The 17,658-nt window shown below is 42.6% G+C and overlaps 1 protein-coding gene and 1 non-coding gene across 2 annotated transcripts in view; one reads left to right on the forward strand and one right to left on the reverse strand.

The window, feature by feature from the left end:
• Nucleotides 1-17,658, reverse strand: part of SLC25A13 (solute carrier family 25 member 13) — a 237,518-nt gene that overhangs the window by 99,516 nt on the left and 120,344 nt on the right. The window contains exon 6 of the mRNA XM_069587464.1: nucleotides 6,768-6,907. Within this exon, the coding sequence (XP_069443565.1) occupies nucleotides 6,768-6,907 (140 nt within the window). The remainder of the gene's footprint in view (nucleotides 1-6,767; nucleotides 6,908-17,658) is intronic.
• TRNAS-GGA (transfer RNA serine (anticodon GGA)) lies at nucleotides 15,588-15,660 on the forward strand. The gene has a single exon. It is a non-coding gene; the product is annotated as a tRNA-Ser (tRNA).

The following is a 17,658-nucleotide window of genomic DNA, read 5'->3' on the forward strand; positions in this document are numbered from 1 at the left end:
TCATCCTCTGTCGCCCCCTCCTCCTAGCCTCAGTCTTTCCCAGCATCAAGGTCTTTTCATATGAGTCAGCTCTTCGCATCAGGTGGCCAAAGTATTGGAGTTTCAGCTTCAGCATCAGTCCTTCCAATGAACACCTAGGACTGGTCTCCTTTAGGATGGACTGGTTGGATCTCCTTGCAGTCCAAGGGACTCTCAAGAGTGTCCTCCAACACCACAGTTCAAAAGCATCAAATCTTCTGCACTCAGCTTTCTTTATAGTCCAACTCTCACATCCATACATGACTACTGGAAAAACCACAGCCTTGACTAGATGGACCTTTGTTGACAAAGTAATGTCTCTGCTTTTTAATATGCTGTCTAGGTTGGTCATAACTTTCCTTCCAAGGAGTAAGCGTCTTTTAATTTCATGGCTGCAATCACCATCTGCAGTGATTTTGGAGCCCCCCAAAATAAAGTCAGCCACTGTTTCCACTGTTTCCCCATCTATTTGCCATGAAGTGATGGGACCAGATGTCATGATCTTAGTTTTCTGAATGTTTATCTTTAAGCCAACTTTTTCACTCTCCTAATTCACTTTCATCAAGAGGCTTAGTTTTTCTTCACTTTCTGCCATAAGGGTGGTGTCATCTGCATATCTGAGGTTATTGATATTAAATATATACACATGATTATAAAACACTATCAAAAAATAACTGGAGGGGAATTCCATGGCAGTCCAGCGGGTAGGACTATGGCCAGGGCCCAGGTTCAATCCCTGGTCGGGGAACAAAGGTCCCACAAGCTGTGCAGTGAGGCCAAGAAAAGAAAAAAGTGACTGGAAACAACAGTAACTAACACGCACCCTACTATGGCCTTATCATCATATCTGGCAACTGTTGGGCAGGGATCAAGAATTCTAAATGTCCAATAATGCATGACTGTACATCCCCATTAAGAGACACGGCCCCTCCAGGAACCGAAGCTGACTTCACAGCACAGCCCTGGAGACAGTGCAGTGGAGTCTAAGTAGTCATGGCACCGTATTGTTTGATTCCTCACACATCTGTGATCTTATGGAAGAAGTTAAGCTCCAGAACAGCTGTTCTGCACTCTTTGGGGATATTCCTTTGGTAACCTTACGAAAGTCATGAGCATTTCCCAAAAACAGCATCTGAAAATGCAAAATTTTACCCTAGAGTCTGTTTATTCTTTTGCATATAATAGGGGAGAATGATCATAACCTCTCAGGATACTGGGGATGCTACTGTCAGAAACAGAATATTTTAAAAGGCACTTTGTAAATTACAAACATTGTTACTATTATTCCTTTTTTTTTTTTTCTGAGTGACTGTCACTGCCGACTCTACAGAATTATTTGGCAGAGAAGCTTAAGGGCCTTCCTTTCACTCTGTGCTCACAGTTGCCTACAACTCCCATCCAGTAAGAAAGGCGGTAATGGATTTCAGGAGATACATCTTCAAAGAAAACACACAAGTGGCAACAGGCATATGAAAAGATGCTCAGTCACACATGAGATACTGCTAAGAGACTCTAAGGTAAAGGCCTAGTCTCCTCATCTGTAAAATGAGGCTGTTAACTACCTTAGACTGGTATCTGGACCTTTAATTTTGTACTTTGGATGGCTGTTATAACCAGACTCTGAAACTATTGGTTTCGAATTGACACCTGCCTCAAGGGTTTATGCTACAAAGCTTCAAGGATTTTTGTTATAGAAGAGCACCTTCCTAGGGTATACATTGTATATCTGCTTGCAATTGCGCCTTTTGAGCTGTCAGGCAGAAACACACAGAAATGATGCCCAGACTCGTACACTGTGTCCCGAAAGTTGTCATTCCCTCCGCACCTCTGAGTCTTTTGCACAAAGCCTCTTGACAAATCCTACATCCCCAGTAAGTATTTCTTGAGTTGGGTGGATTGCTCCATGCAAGTAGCAATCACAGAAATACTCCCAAACAAGATATTCTATGCTAATATCATTTATGAACAGGAATTCCATCAGGCACAGGATACAAAAATTCCTCTGAACTGGTTTCTAAATATACTGCTTTCAGTATATTAAAAAGCCACTTTTCAACTCAAAATCATAAAATTACAGCTTTGCCCGAAGAGCTGAGAGGAAAGAGATGTTGGAAATGTATATAGACTATTCTAAAATCCACACATATATACCCATATATAAAACTACATTCATGGGCTTCCCCGTGTTTCAGGGGTTAGGGATCCACTTTACGATTCAGGGGACACAGGTTCAATCCCTGGGCTGGGAAGATCCCGCATACCATGGAGCAACTAAGCCCGTGTTCCACGTCTGCTGAAGCCTGCACACCTTGAGCCGCTGCTCCATAACAAGAGAAGCCAGGGCAATGAGAAGCCGGCACGCTGCACTGGACAGGAGTCCCTGCTCACTGCAGCCAGAGAAAGCCCACACAGCAACGAAGACCCAGCGCAGCCAAAAATAAATAAAACTGTCTTCACATTCACACGCACACACCATCACTCATGCAGTTAACTAGAGATGATAGAACCAGGCATAAAAAACCAGCAGCAGTGGGTGCCACAGTCTCAAGGATGGTGGCAGGGCTGTAGCCATTATCCCTTCTGAAATCCTTCCCTGTCTTGAGGAACAGGACTAGGTAGCAGGCTTTGCATCTCTGCTACTTGCTTCAATGCTATCATTTAGATACAAAGTACAAATGAGGCTTTGTACTTTGTATCTAAATGATACAAAAAAAAGACTGAAGGCAGGAGGAGAAGGGGATGACAGAGGATGAGATGGTTGGATGGCCTCACCATCCATGAATTTGAGCAAGCTCTGGGAGCTGGTGATGGACAGGGAAGCCTAGCGTGCTGCAGTCCATGGGGTCGCAAAGAGCTGGACACAACTGTGCGACTGAACTGAACAAACAAGGCCAATTTAGTTCAAAGTTTCTCAAACTGATTCACCCCTTTATGACAGAAAACAGCATGCCAGCTCAGCATGCAACCCATGCCCGTGACCAGCACCTCCTCAGACAATGCCTGGACAAGCATGTGGACACATGGAGCCCTCACAGCCACATGGCGGCCTGTAACAAACACACACCTGCTCCCGCATGCTGAAATATTTTTTAAATGAAGGGGGAAGGTAACTGACCTCGCAGAGAACAGCACTGTCCACTGAGCATAAACAGGAGCACTTATATGAGCACAGGGAACACACCAGAGTATGGGGCTGCGTTAGCTGAAACCAATCCAAGCCACCCACCGTCTAGGACCTCCAGGCTCCTTGAAGCCACAAGCGCGTCTCAGCTGACCCCACAGTTGCTCCTCTTCCTCCTCAGGTGACAAGCGGGGACATGCACGGTGGCAGTTCTTTCAAGACCCGGGCACCAGCCAGGGAGCTGGTGCCTGTGTTTCTATAACCTGCCCCAGAGCAGAAAGGCAGGCATCATGCTTAACACAGCAAGAGCCCTAAAGGCCACTGACATCTTTAAGAAGTTCCCTTAATCCAGAAAACAGTCCAAAAGGACAATTAAAGTGTTTAAAGTTGAGGTCATTCAGAAAAGACTTCAAAGAAAGCATCTGAGTGGGGGCAGTGGGAGAGAGACCCAACGGCAGACATCAAAACTGATAATACACTGGCATTTATATCAAGTCTATCATGACACACACATCAATTCTTTGAAATCTGGGCCTGGAGTGGAATCAAAAGCAAGGCCCAAATTATCTACCTAAACCATCTTAACCTAGTCAAAGTTTAGCACTTGTAATCTTGCTATGAAGTCAAAATCATCCCATGAAGGGCACCGAGGGATGAATGCATTCACCATTACAGAGAGAATGGAGTCGGACACGAGTGAATGCCTGCAAGCTGCAGCTGGAAACCTAGTCAGTAACCCCTGAGTCATCTCATCTCTGCCTCTGGCTCGTCTGTATCTCGAGGAAGGCCCAGAAGAATCTGGGTGGCTTATAGTTGACTCATGAGTCCACATAATTGATATCTGCTTAAAGGGAAAGGTGATCATCCTTACTACTGCTAACATCCCATTAAGCCTAAAAGTTAATTAGGCTGTATTCCATAAAGTCAATTGGAGGCATTTGTCTCAATAGCATTATCACATTTATTCCTCATCAAAACGAACACCACCTCCTACTGAGCATGATGTCTTGTGTAAACAACAGCACAAACCTAACTCACAGGCCATCTCCACCTGAGTTACGTAAGCAGGTTTATGTTGACACAGAACTGCAACCAGGAATTCATAGATATTAACACGTTTTTTAAAAAAATACAAAGGCATGTATTTAATAAATCTTGTTTTATATTTTCAGAGGCTGGGAAAATAAAAGCCAACTAAAAAGTGTAACAAATTCTATATATCATAATGATGTGTGTGAAAGTCAAAAAGAGAAGGCATCTATGAAAGCCAGCCAGTTATAAATGCTGGCGCGTAAGAATGGAGCCCACAAAATGCTCACTGAATGGTTACAGGGCACAGCACATGTGCGCCCTCGGGCCCTCCCCCTCCACCCAACAGCTGTGCTTCAAACCACTCCTCAGGGTTCCGGCAAGGTCTCAGGCACACAGGGAACAGGCATCATGAAGCCCACTGCCATACCCACTGCTAACGTTACTAATAACAGAAGAGAAGGTGGCTTGAGGAGGTGGATGGGGCAGTGGCCGGGATGAAAAGGTGATGGAAAGTAAGAGAGCGGTAAACCTCCAGGAAAAAAAAACCAATAAGCCATGACAATGTCATATACAACATGAGGGTTATGGTCAACACTGTAATAACTGTTACTACATGTAACTACATGTTACTAGACGTATCATGGTGGCCATTTCATAATGTATGCAAATGTCAAACCACTACCAGTTCAGTTCAGTTCAGTTGCTCAGTCGTGTCCAACTCTTTCAGATCCCATGAATCGCAGCATGCCAGGACTCCCTGTCCATCACCAACTCCCAGAGTTCACTCAGACTCACGTCCATCGAGTCAGTGATGCCATCCAGCCATCTCATCCTCGGTCGTCCCCTTCTCCTCCTGCCCCCAATCCCTCCCAGCATCAGAGTCTTTTCCAATGAGTCAACACTTCACATCAGGTGGCCAAAGTACTGGAGTTTCAGCTTTAGCATCAGTCCTTCCAAAGAAATCCCAGGCTGATCTCCTTCAGAAAGGACTGGTTGGATGTCCTTGCAGTCCAAGTGACTCTCATGAGTCTTCTCCAACACCACAGTTCAAAATCATCAATTCTTCGGAGCTCAGCCTTCTTCACAGTCCAACTCTCACATCCATACATGACCACTGAAAAATCATAGCCTTGACTAGACGGATCTTAGTCAGCAAAGTAATGTCTCTGCTTTTCAATATGCTATCTAGGTTGGTCATAACTTTCCTTCCAAGGAGTAAGCGTCTTTTAATTTCATGGTTGCAGTCACCATCTGCAGTGATTTTGGAGCCCCCAGAAATAAAGTCTGACACTGTTTCCACTGTTTCCCCATCTATTTTATACAGTACATCTAAAACTAACATAACACTGTACATTAACTACACTTCAATTAAAAAAAGAAAAAGATGATCTCCTTGGCAAATTTTTCCTGAGGACCCAGAATTAAAACACAGCAAACCAATTCTTTTAAACATTATGTCAATATTTAATAATATATAAATAAAATCAAATTGTTAGAGAAACAAATGCATAAAAATCTGAAAGAGTGGTTTATCACGTAGACCTACATATTAGACAGATATTGATCTCCAGTGACTAAACAGTATCAGAATAACACCATCTTACGCTTTGGGAGGAAAACTAAATGGTGGTCATATTTTGTTACGAGTCTTCTGTTGGCGTCATCAATGGCCCAGTGAAAGCACCCCAAAGGGGGAAGTGAAGAGTGGAGGAAGGAGGGACTGGACCGAGGGGCATGCCAGAAATGCAGACAACTCCCACAGAGCTGAATGCCAGCTATGGAGAGCATGTGCCCTGAACAGTGTTTCTCACACTTGGCCGCACAACAGAAGTGCCTCAAAAGACTCCAAGCGCCAGGCAGGCCCTCTCTGCCCTTCACCATAGACACAAACACACACCCGACACACAGAGTCTAATCTCTAGAGATGGGGGACCAAAACAAGAATAGTTTCAAAAACTCCCCAGGTGATTCCAATATGCAGGCAAGTTTTAGATCCAATGTCTTGTCTATAAAAGGCTAATAATTCTACACTTAGATGCTGATGATGACATCTGTCCATTTCTCAAGGGATAACAAAATTATTAGTAAGCAGTCGTGGAACCAGTCATAAGCCAAGAAGTCAAACTCGCCTGCCAGTGCAGAGGTAACAGATGTGAGTTCAGTCCCTGGGTGGGGAAGATCCCCTGGAGTAGGAAATAGCAACCCACTGCAGTATTCTTGCCTGGAGAATTCCACGGACAGAAGAGCCTGGCAGGCTACAGTCCATAGGGTTGCAAAGAGACACCCCGAGTGACTTAGCACGGACACAGTAGTGGAACCAGTCATAAGCCCAGAGTTCAGGTTCTAATTCGCCCCTCTTAATGTACATAACCTTTCAGCAGATCACTTAATTTCCGGGGTCCTCAGAGTGTATTCCATTAAGCATGAAATGGTTCTACAGAGTGTGTCAGAGCCTGTTTAACCCTATAGTTTCTACGTACTAATGAAGAAATACTTCCGAATAGGATGGTTTGGCCAGGGTTAGCAAATTTGGATTAGGATCCTAGTTTTATTTATTCATCCATTCTTTTTAACTTTTTACAAGAGCTGGACTCACCAGCAAAAACTGAGTGAATTCTGCGTAGGTCAGGTGTCTTTTTCTTTCTTTTCCAAAGTGTAGTTGCACAAATTCTGAATCCCAGTTAAATGGAATATGTTGATGGATTGTCGTCTGTCCGAAAACTTGCTTAACATCCTCTGAAGAAAGAAAAAGAAAAGCTGATTACAACAAAGCAGATTAAAACAAAGCAAATCAGGTACTTCCTTCTAAAACCTGTTATTAAATGCATATTGCTACGCTCTTTATATAAAAAGGAACTCCACTTTAAAAACGCAGGTTTTAAAGTCATGGCAGAAATAGACGTCTGACGGAGTAGAAGGAAACAATCCCATCCAATAAAACAGAAAAAATCAAGAGGTCACCCAAACACAAAAAGGCCTGAAGGCAGCAGCAGGCCAGCATTAATCAGCCAAGTCTCGTATCATCATCTGTTCAGTTTCAACAAATATTATTTTCTAGGCACAGACACATTCATAAAGACACACTGAGAACGCAATACAACTCTTAAATGTAGCCCTCCTTATCAAGCCGTTAAAATGTTTTTGAGGACTTGGAAATGAGATATAAACCTTCAAGCATATATTCAACAGTGCTAAGACTTTAAAGAGTTTTAAAACATTCCACTGTTCACCAGGCCACACTTGAAGGCAATGGGGAAACGAGCCAACAGTCCAATCCTTTAACTTTATCCTGAACACTCTGACTTGACACATACTGATTCTCCCCCTCTTTTTACCCTCTACTATGGGGTTTTCCCAGTAGCTCAGACCGTAAAGAATCTGCGTGCAATGCAGGAGACCCAGGGTCCATCCCTGGGTCGGGAGAAGGAAATGGCAACCTATTCCATCCAATATTTTTGCCTGCAGAATTCCATGGACAGAAGAGCCTGGTGGGCTATAATCCATGGGGTAGCAAAGAATTAGACAGAACTGAGCAACTAATACTTATAAATAAAAAAAACCTAAAGACAAAACTGTAAGGGGACTGGCAGAGAACAGAAAAAAGGATACAAAACAACCCCTACTTTTCTAAAGCTTCATGTTTTTATTTACTAGTCTCCCCACCTTCCAACAAGAGTGTATGCTTGGAGGGTACAGGGACACAAATCACATACCTGGATTTGTCCTGGCCTTCACATCTTTAAATACATCTACCAAACCTGCTCACTTTTATGAGCAAACTGTGCCTACTACCTTGTTTTTCTTCCCCTTTGCAACTATTTTAAAAAAGAAAAAAAGAAGTAAATTCTTTAGCTCTCTAAAGGGTGCCAAAAACTTTGGCATGTATTTCCACTGATTCCCCCAAATTTCCTACTTCCAACCCCCCTTACACCCACAAGTTTTTATTCCATGCTTTTAAAGTTTCCAGAGAGTTTTTAAGTCTGGCCATGAAGAAACAGTAGTGCTGCCATCAGCATAAGATTGGGTGTGTATCTGCACGGAGGAGGCAGTAAAAATCAGAATTATGCCAGGCATAAATTTTATAAAAGATGGCAGAAAACCTCAGGCTGGCCCTGATGAGGACAATAAAATAAAAACTTTTTAAGTGTAACCCTCAATTTCTTTGCATTTATTCTGTTTCTCTACTTTAGGAAGAAAAGAAAAGAGTGCCAGGACATAAGAAAATGAAGTGAAACTAGAATTGAGATTTAATTATTGAGCCACTGGTGGCTCAGTGGTAAAGAATCTGCCTGTCAGTGCAGAGACACGGGTATGACCCCTTGTCCAGGAAGATCCTACATTCAGTCAGTTCAGTTCAGTTGTTCAGCCGTGTCCGACTCTTTGTGACCCCATGGACTGCAGCACGCCAGGCCTCCCTGTCCATCACCAGCTCCCGGAGTTTGCTCAAACTCATGTCCATCGAGTCAGTGATTCCATCCAACCACCTCATCCTCTATCATTCCCTTCTCCTCCTGCCTTCAATTTTTCCCAGCATCAGGGTGTTTTCAAATGAGTCAGTTCTTCGCATCAGTAGCCAAAGTACTGACGCCTCAGCTTTAGCATGAGTCCTTCGAATGAACACTCAGGACTGATTTCCTTTACGATAGACTGGTTGGAAGTCCTTGCAGTCCAAGGGACTCTCAAGAGTCTTCTCCAACACCACAGTTCAAAAGCATCAATTCTTTGGTGCTCAGCTTTCTTTGTGGTCTAACTCTCACATCCATACATGACTACTAAAAAAACTATAGCTTTGACTAGATGGACCTTTGTCAGCAAAGTAATGTCTCTGCGTTTTAACATGCTGTCTAGGTTGGTCATAGCTTTTCTTCCAAGGAGCAAACGTCTTTGATGTGACCAAAAGAAAGAAACCTTTTAATCTATAAAATCTATTAATTTACATTTTTAATCTATAAAAAATGTTTATATACTATAATAAAATTTTAGAGAAATATACAAACAAAAATGACTTTTTGGCCATTTTTCTGACAAGCTGAAGAAGTAGAGTCCTTTCTGCCAACCATTTTGATAAAATAATGCTCAATGAAATAATCATAGGATAACTATCACAAATGAGGTCCTTCCTTTTCTTGAGCTCTCCCTCAATGTCCTATAGGAAGTAAGGAAAGATATTAACTGGAATCATGGGTGGATGGAAAATAAGTAAAAGTCATAAAGAAATGATGTCTGTGGGGAACAAAAAGGCCAGCACTGCAGACCTTGAGGAGGTTAGTGATACAGCTGGAAGAGCCAAGTTCATGATGAAAGTTTAGTGTGCCGTAACAGAAGACTTCAGAGGTGACAGGACATGAGATCTATGTGCTGTGCTGTTTTTGTATTGTTGAGGTCATGGCCCTTAGAATCTTAAAAGTGACTACTTTGTGCCCCCATGGACTGTAGCTCACAGGCTCCTCTGTCCATGGGACTCTCCAGGCAAGAACACTGGAGTAGGTAGCCATTCCCTTCTCCAGGGGATCTTCCTGACCCAGGGGTCACATCCAGGACACCTGCACTGCACAGATTCTTTACCATCTGGGCCACCAGGGAAGCCCAAATGAGGCGGTGGCATAAAATAATATGACTTCCATCCTTATTAAGAAAAACGGGTTAGGACACGGACATGCAGAGGAAGACCATGTGAAGTCACAAGGAGAAGACTATCATTTACAAGGAGAGAGGCCTCAAAAGACACCCACCACGCCAACACCGCGGCCCTGAACTCTTGCCTCTAGAATTGTAAGAAATTAGTTTCAGTTGTTTAAGCCACCCAGCCTGTGACACTTTGTTACAGCAAGCCCAGCAAACTATTACAATGAGCAACAGGAACTTCCCTGGCAGTGATGAGGAATATTACCCCCTGTATCTCCTGCCAGCATCAGCAAGATGAGAGACATTTACAAAAGCAGGCATGTTATAAAAAGGGTGTATCAGCTGGATAGTAAAATCAATTAAATGTAGCAAAAATGTGTTTTAGGTTAAATACATGCAAACTAAATGTTTTAATACAAAAAAAAAGTAACAGAAGATATTAACCTGACATTGGCATATAAAGCTAAGGCATTTTTAAAATCCATTTTAATATTTATACGCTATCAGTTCAGTTCAGTCGCTCAGTCGTGTCCGACTCTTTGCGACCCCATGAATCGCAGCACGCCATGACTCCCTGTCCATCACCAACTCCTGGAGTTCACTCAGACTCACGTCCATCGAGTCAGTGATGCCATCCAGCCATCTCATCCTCGGTCGTCCCTTTCTCCTCCTGCCCCCAATCCCTCCCAGCATCAGAGTCTTTTCCAATGAGTCAACTCTTCGCGTGAGGTGGCCAAAGTACTGGAGTTTCAGCTTTAGCATCATTCCTTCCAAAGAAATCCCAGGGTTGATCTCCTTCAGAATGGACTGGTTGGATCTCCTTGCAGTCCAAGGGACTCTCAAGAGTCTTCTCCAACACCACAGTTCAAAAGCATCAATTCTTCAGCGCTCACCCTTCTTCACAGTCCAACTCTCACGCTCATACATGACCACAGGAAAAACCATAGCCTTGACTAGACGGACCTTAATCGACAAAGTAATGTCTCTGCTTTGGAATATGCTATCTAGGTTGGTCATAACTTTTCTTCCAAGGAGTAAGCATCTTTTAATTTCATGGCTGCAGTCACCATCTGCAGTGATTTTAGAGCCCCAAAAAATAAAGTCTGACACTGTTTCCACTGTTTCCCCATCTATTTCCCATTATATGCTATAGAAGTATAAATTAAATAAATTTAGGTTACTCAAAACTTAGTAAATGAATTTAAAATATATCTCATATGTCCCCTCCCTCTTGAACCGCCCTCTCCTTCCCCATCCCACCCCTCTAGGTTGATACAGAGCCCCTGTTTGAGTTCCCTGAGACAGCAAATTCCCATTGGCCGTCTATTTTACATAGGGTAATGAAGTTTCCATGTTACTCTCTCCATACATATGTACACCTATGGCTGATTGATGTTGATATTTGACAGAAAACAAAATTCTGTAAAGCAATTATCCTTCAATTAAAAAATAAAATAAATAAATAAAATGCATCTCACTCTAACCAACAATCTTATTTTTCCTATAAGTAACTATCATTTATTGCTTACTAGAGTTCTGACTCGAATTCAAAACTGTGAACTCTGAACCCTAAGTACAGAGTTTTCTCCACTATTCCGTGGGAGTCTGTCTCTCTTATGCAAATGTCTGCCTGAAGAATTGAAATCTCATCCCCCTGAAGTTTAGAGCTAAATGTGATCTCTGAGACATGTTATCTCTACAAACTGTCTATCCTACAGATCTGAACTACTGATGTGTTTTCAAAAAGATAGGTCTAAGTATGCAGTTAGGTCTGTGTGAATATACATTTTTTTATCTATCTTTTCTTCTACATAGATTATTAGCACCTTTCTACACAGAGGAGAGTGAAAAAGTTGGCTTAAAGCTCAACATTCAGAAAACTAAGATCATGACATCCGGTCCCATCACTTCATGGCAAATAGATGGGGAAATAGTTGAAACAGTGGCTGACTTTATTTTGGGGGGCTCCAAAATCACTGCAGATGGTGATTGCAGCCATGAAATTAAAAGACGCTTACTCCTCGGAAGGAAAGTTATGACCAACCTAGACAGCATGTTAAAAAGCAGAGACATTACTTTGTCAACAAAGGTCCATCTAGTCAAGGCTGTGGTTTTTCCAGTAGTCATGTATGGATGTGAGAGTTGGACTATAAAGAAAGCTGAGCGCTGAAGAATTCATGCTTTTGAACTGCGGTATTGGAGAAGACTCTTGAGAGTCCCTTGGACTGCAAGAAGATCCAACCAGTACATCCTAAAGGAGATCAGTCCTGGGTATTCACTGGAAGGACTGATGCTGAAGCTGAAACTCCAATACTTTGGCCACCTGACGCGAAGAGCTGACTCATATGAAAAGACCCTGATGCTGGGAAAGATTGAAGGTATGAGACGAAGGGGACGACCGAGGATGAGATGGCTGGATGGCATCACTGACTCAACGGATGTGAGTCTGAGTGAACTCCGGCAGTTGGTGACGGACAGGGAGGCCTGGTGTGCTGTGGTTCATGGGTTCACAAAGAGTCGGACACGACTGAGCGACTGAACTGAACTGACACAGATTATTAACAAAGACTATATTTTTCCCATCTGGTTCTCCCCCATGCCTGCACCATGGTGGGCATAGAGCAAATAAATACTCACTAAGCTGTGGCTGAATTTATGAATTTAACTGAAGAAGAAAAGGTTTACAACAGTGTAGCGGGTTGAGGACAGTGGTATTAACCTTTTGAGGCACTACAGTTTGCACCCTACTGAAGTCACTTCATCAATGATATCCTAAGATTTTAGTGGAGTCCATAAGGATCGTTAACCGGGTTCCCTGGTGGCTCAGTGGTAAAGAATCTGCCTGCCAATGCAGGAGATGTAGGTTCAATCCCTGGTCTAGGAAGATCTGCTACAGAAGGAAACGGCAACCCACTCCAGTATTCTTGCCTGGATAAGCCCATGGACAGAAGGGCCTGGCTGGCTATAGTTCATAGGGTCACAATGAGTTGGACATGACTTAGGGATTGACGTCCCCCCCCCGCCCCCCCGCCACACACACACACATAAGAATTATCAGTCTTGCTTATAGAAGTCTTCAGGCCCTTGCCTAGGCTGATACAAGTGGACTAGAGAAGCTGCATTTTAATTAACATCCTACATTTTTCTAGGACTTCCCTAGTAGCTCAGCAGTAAAGAATCTGTCTACAATACAGACCCTGGGTTTGATACCTGGGTCAGGAAGGTCCTCTGGAGAAGGAAATGGCAATCCAGTATTCTTGCCTGGGAAATCCCACGGAGAGAGGAGCCTGGCAGGCTACAGTCCCTGGGGTTGCAAAGAGTCAGACACGACTTAGTGACTGAACCACCACCGTGTTTTTCTAATTTAAGGGTCCAGAACCTCTGAAAAACACTGTCCTAACAGGCTACAGAAGGGTTTTAAACCCCGGATTGAAACAGACCAAAGATATGAAAGGAAGGAAGCAGGAAAGATTTTTCAGAAGGGCTAATGTAAGGCAGTAAGTGTACACACCGACCACTTGGAGACCCCGGAGACAGGCAGGTCGTACAACCCGGTGAACAACATTCACGTCCTGGCCTATGTGGCCGGTGTTGCCTGGAGCTGGACAGTGTCCAAACTACACGGGCCTGAGAACGGTGTCCATCTTCAGGTCTCCTCTGTTCTAACACGCTGGCCACTTTAAAAATGCCAGCCGTCAGCCAGCCTGCCCAGGTGGGAGCACTGTGCCAGGTCCAGGAAGCAGAAGGGCCAGAGAAGACACAGTGCTGACTCCAAGGCCAGTCCTCGAGAAATAACTGAACAGCACATCCAAACACCATGCTGGATTAAGGGCTAAAGGGCCAGGGTCCCTAGCAGCAAGGAAACACAAGTCTAAGGACGGATGCATTTACAAAGTGGGAGAGAAAAGGCTTCCCGGAGAAGATAAAGCTCCATCTGGGTCCTGAAAGTTGTGGAGGATTTATTCAGATGCATCTGTGAGGGAGTTTTTTCAGTAAAGAGCAACAGCATGAAGAAGGGTTCCTTTCTTTTGAAGTGAATTAAGGGTCCAATCGAAATACTGAGGATCAAAGCCAGCTGGTGTCACTGAGACAGGACAGATCCTGGCTGAGGTACTTAATAGATGCTGGCATCACTTGCCAGCAGTGGGTATTATTTTTCAGATCCTAAGATCTTGACACAACATTTGTGGTGAAGAAAAAGTCACTATGGGAAGAACAACTGGTCATGGAATTCTACAGGAAAAAAAGAAAAAATAAAAAAGACCTGGAGTTTTTTTATTATTTGGTAAAATCTCTACAAAATTTCTTTTTCACTCTCCAAACTTACCTAACAGAGGTTTGTGTACTGAAATACCAAATTGTGTAAGATTACCAAATTCTAGTTAAACAAACCAAATGATACATGTAAGAGGGAAGGAGGACTGTGGACAAAGGAAAAGTAGCAAGGTTTCTGTAGTCATTCTGGTTGACTCATTGGAGAAGACTCTGATGCTGGGAGGGATTGGGGGCAGGAGGCGAAGGGGACGACCGAGGATGAGATGGCTGGATGGCATCACCGACTCGATGGACTTGAGTCTGACTGAACTCCGGGAGTTGGTGATGGACAGGGAGGCCTGGCGTGCTGCGATTCATGGGGTCGCAAAGAGTTGGACACGACTGAGCGACTGAACTGAACTTTCAAGGCTAATCAACTCTTAAGAAATTAAAGTATTAAATCTTGTCAATTGTGAAAACTCACACTTTTTCTCTGAAAATATTTTATAGATACTTAAGTATTTGAATACTTCATCCTGTTCCAATAAGTCACTCTGGGGTATTCGTTTTCTTGGCCTTGACATTTTCCTGTGCATTTATGAATAGGAATACTGAAAAGCCCAAGGGTCACACTGAGTTCTGAAATTCCTTCCTCACTTTGGAAGACACTCTAATATCATCCCTGGTTAATATTCTTTTCTCCTTTTAGGAGACTCAAATCAGTTTTTCATTTAACATTTGATTAAGATTTCCCCATGCCTTGATGAGGCATTCAGAGGTAACAGCACCCCTTCCATCACATAACTGGAAAATGAGAAACTAAAAACCAAAATATTTTCAAATTCTGTGCTGTACTCTTGCTCTCATGGGAAATTCCATGAGTTTTACCATGAAAGACTCTAGCAGGCTATCTTAGGACCATTCCTATCACTAAACCTTTACCATTGAGCTTTCTAAACCTATCATCCTAACTTGTAGTTCTGGAAAGGAAAGGGGAAAATGTTTTATGCTTTTTGGTTTCTTATTTGGTTCAGTGAAATAAATACATATATACATACATACATACAGATGACTGTAATTCATAATACACCAGCTAATGGCTTTCAAATAAGCATTACTTGGCAGATTCATTACTAACTTAAAAAAAAATAGATGGTCTCTCCCCAAAGTACAAGGTCTTAAAACTCATACCCGAGGTTGAGCCCATATAGGCAAAGAAGCAAAACTGAATTAGAAGTAAAATATAAATGAAATCAGAAGTGAAGTGAATTAGAACTGAAATATAAATACCTAAATATTAGATATATATTTTGGGTATTAGTTTTCTCAGCTCAATCACTCCTTCTGAAAGTAAAAACAAATTAGAATGCTTCTCTCTTAAAGTATAATCATTGTTATTGTAATATGGGCCAAACAAACTATGTTTGGAAGGTCAAAAGTTCCCATAATATCACAAAATAATGATGATATTATTTAAAGCAAGACTTTACCAAATAAACTCAAAGAGTCTTTGAGTTTATTTTGGGGGACTTCGACTTCCCTGGTGGCTCAGAGGTTAAAGTGTCTGCCTGGAATGCAGGAGACCCGGGTTCGATCCCTGAGTCAGGAAGATCTGCTGGAGAAGGAAATGGCAACCCACTCTAGTACTCTTGCCTGGAGAATCCCATGGAGGGAGGAGCCTGGTAGGCTACAGTCCATGGGGTCGCAAAGAGTCAGACACGACTGAGCAACTTCACTTCACTTTCACTTTGCTTCCAACACAAATGTTTCTAGCCTAAAAGTCTGCTGCAATTTTTTTTAAGATCATAAAAAGACAATGACAAAGTGATAATCACTTCTCTCCTAAATATAATCTCAAAAACTCAACCGATTCCCCTCAATATGTTTCCCAGGATACATAGTATGATTGTAGTAAAAAAAAAAAAAAAAAAAAGCTGTGATTTTTAAAAGCTGGGTCATAGATGACATGACCTTATATTCAAAGTCCTAAGGAATCCACTAAAAAACTCTTTGAACTAATAAACCCAGCAATGTTGAAGAATACAAGATCAGTGTACAAAAATCAAATGTACTTCTATGCACTGGAAGTAAGCAACCCCAAAAAGAAATTAAGAAAACAATTCAATTTACAATAGCCTTAAAAGGAATAAGCATCTGAATGCAGAGTTCCAGAGTATAGCAAGAAGAGATAAGAAAGCCTTCCTCAGTGATCAATGCAAAGAAAGAGAGGAAAACAACAGAATGGGAAAGACTAGAGATCTCTTCAAGAAAATTAGAGATACCAAGGGAACATTTCATGCAAAGATGGGCTCGATAAAGGACAGAAATGGTAGGGACCTAACAGAAGCAGAAGATATTAAGAAGAGGTGGCAAGAATACACGGAAGAACTGTACAAAAAAGATCATGATGATGTGATCACTAATCTAGAGCCAGACATCTTGGAATGTGAAGTCAAGTGGGCCTTAGAAAGCATCACTATGAACAAAGCTAGTGGAGGTGATGGAATTCCAGTGGAGCTGTTTCAAATCCTGAAAGATGATGCTGTGAAAGTGCTGCACTCAATATGCCAGCAAGTTTGGAAAACTCAGCAGTGGCCACAGGACTGGAAAAGGTCAGTTTTCATTCCAATCCCAAAGAAAGGCAATCCCAAAGAATGCTCAAACTACCACACAATTGCACTCATCTCACATGCTAGTAAAGTAATGCTCAAAATTCTCCAAGCCAGGCTTCAGCAATACGTGAACTGTGAACTCCCTGATGTTCAAGCTGGTTTTAGAAAAGGCAGAGGAACCAGAGATCAAATTGCCAACATCCGCTGGATCATGGAAAAAGCAAGAGAGTTCCAGAAAAACATCTATTTCTGCTTTATTGACTATGCCAAAGCCTTTGACTGTGTGGATCACAATAAACTGTGGAAAATTCTGAAAGAGATGGGAATACCAGACCACCTAACCTGCCTCTTGAGACATCTGTATGCAGGCCAGGAAGCAACAGTTAGAACTGGTCATGGAACAACAGACCGGTTCCAAATAGGAAAAGGAGTACGTCAAGGCTGTATATTGTCACCCTGCTTATTTAACTTCTATGCAGAGTACATCATGAGAAACGCTGGACTGGAAGAAGCACAAGCTGGAATCAAGATTGCCGGGAGAAATATCAATAACCTCAGATATGCAGATGACACCACCCTTATGGCAGAAAGTGAAGAGGAACTAAAAAGCCTCTTGATGAAAGTGAAAGAGGTGAGGGAAAAAGTTGGCTTAAAGCTCAACATTCAGAAAACGAAGATCATGGCATCCGGTCCCATCACTTCATTGGAAATAGATGGGGAAACAGTAGAAACAGTGGCAGACATTATTTTTTGGGGCTCCAAAATCACTGCAGATGGTGACTGCAGCCATGAAATTAAAAGACGCTTACTCCTTGGAAGGAAAGTTATGACCAACCTAGAGAGCATATTCAAAAGCAGAGACATTACTTTGCCGACTAAGGTCCATCTAGTCAAGGCTATGATTTTTCCTGTGGTCATGTATGGATGTGAGGGTTGGACTGTGAAGAAGGCTGAGCGCCGAAGAATTGATGCTTTTGAACTGCAGTATTGGAGAAG

The sequence above is a fragment of the Ovis canadensis genome, chromosome 4, assembly GCF_042477335.2.
Source record: "Ovis canadensis isolate MfBH-ARS-UI-01 breed Bighorn chromosome 4, ARS-UI_OviCan_v2, whole genome shotgun sequence".
Classification (NCBI taxonomy): Eukaryota; Metazoa; Chordata; class Mammalia; order Artiodactyla; family Bovidae; genus Ovis; species Ovis canadensis.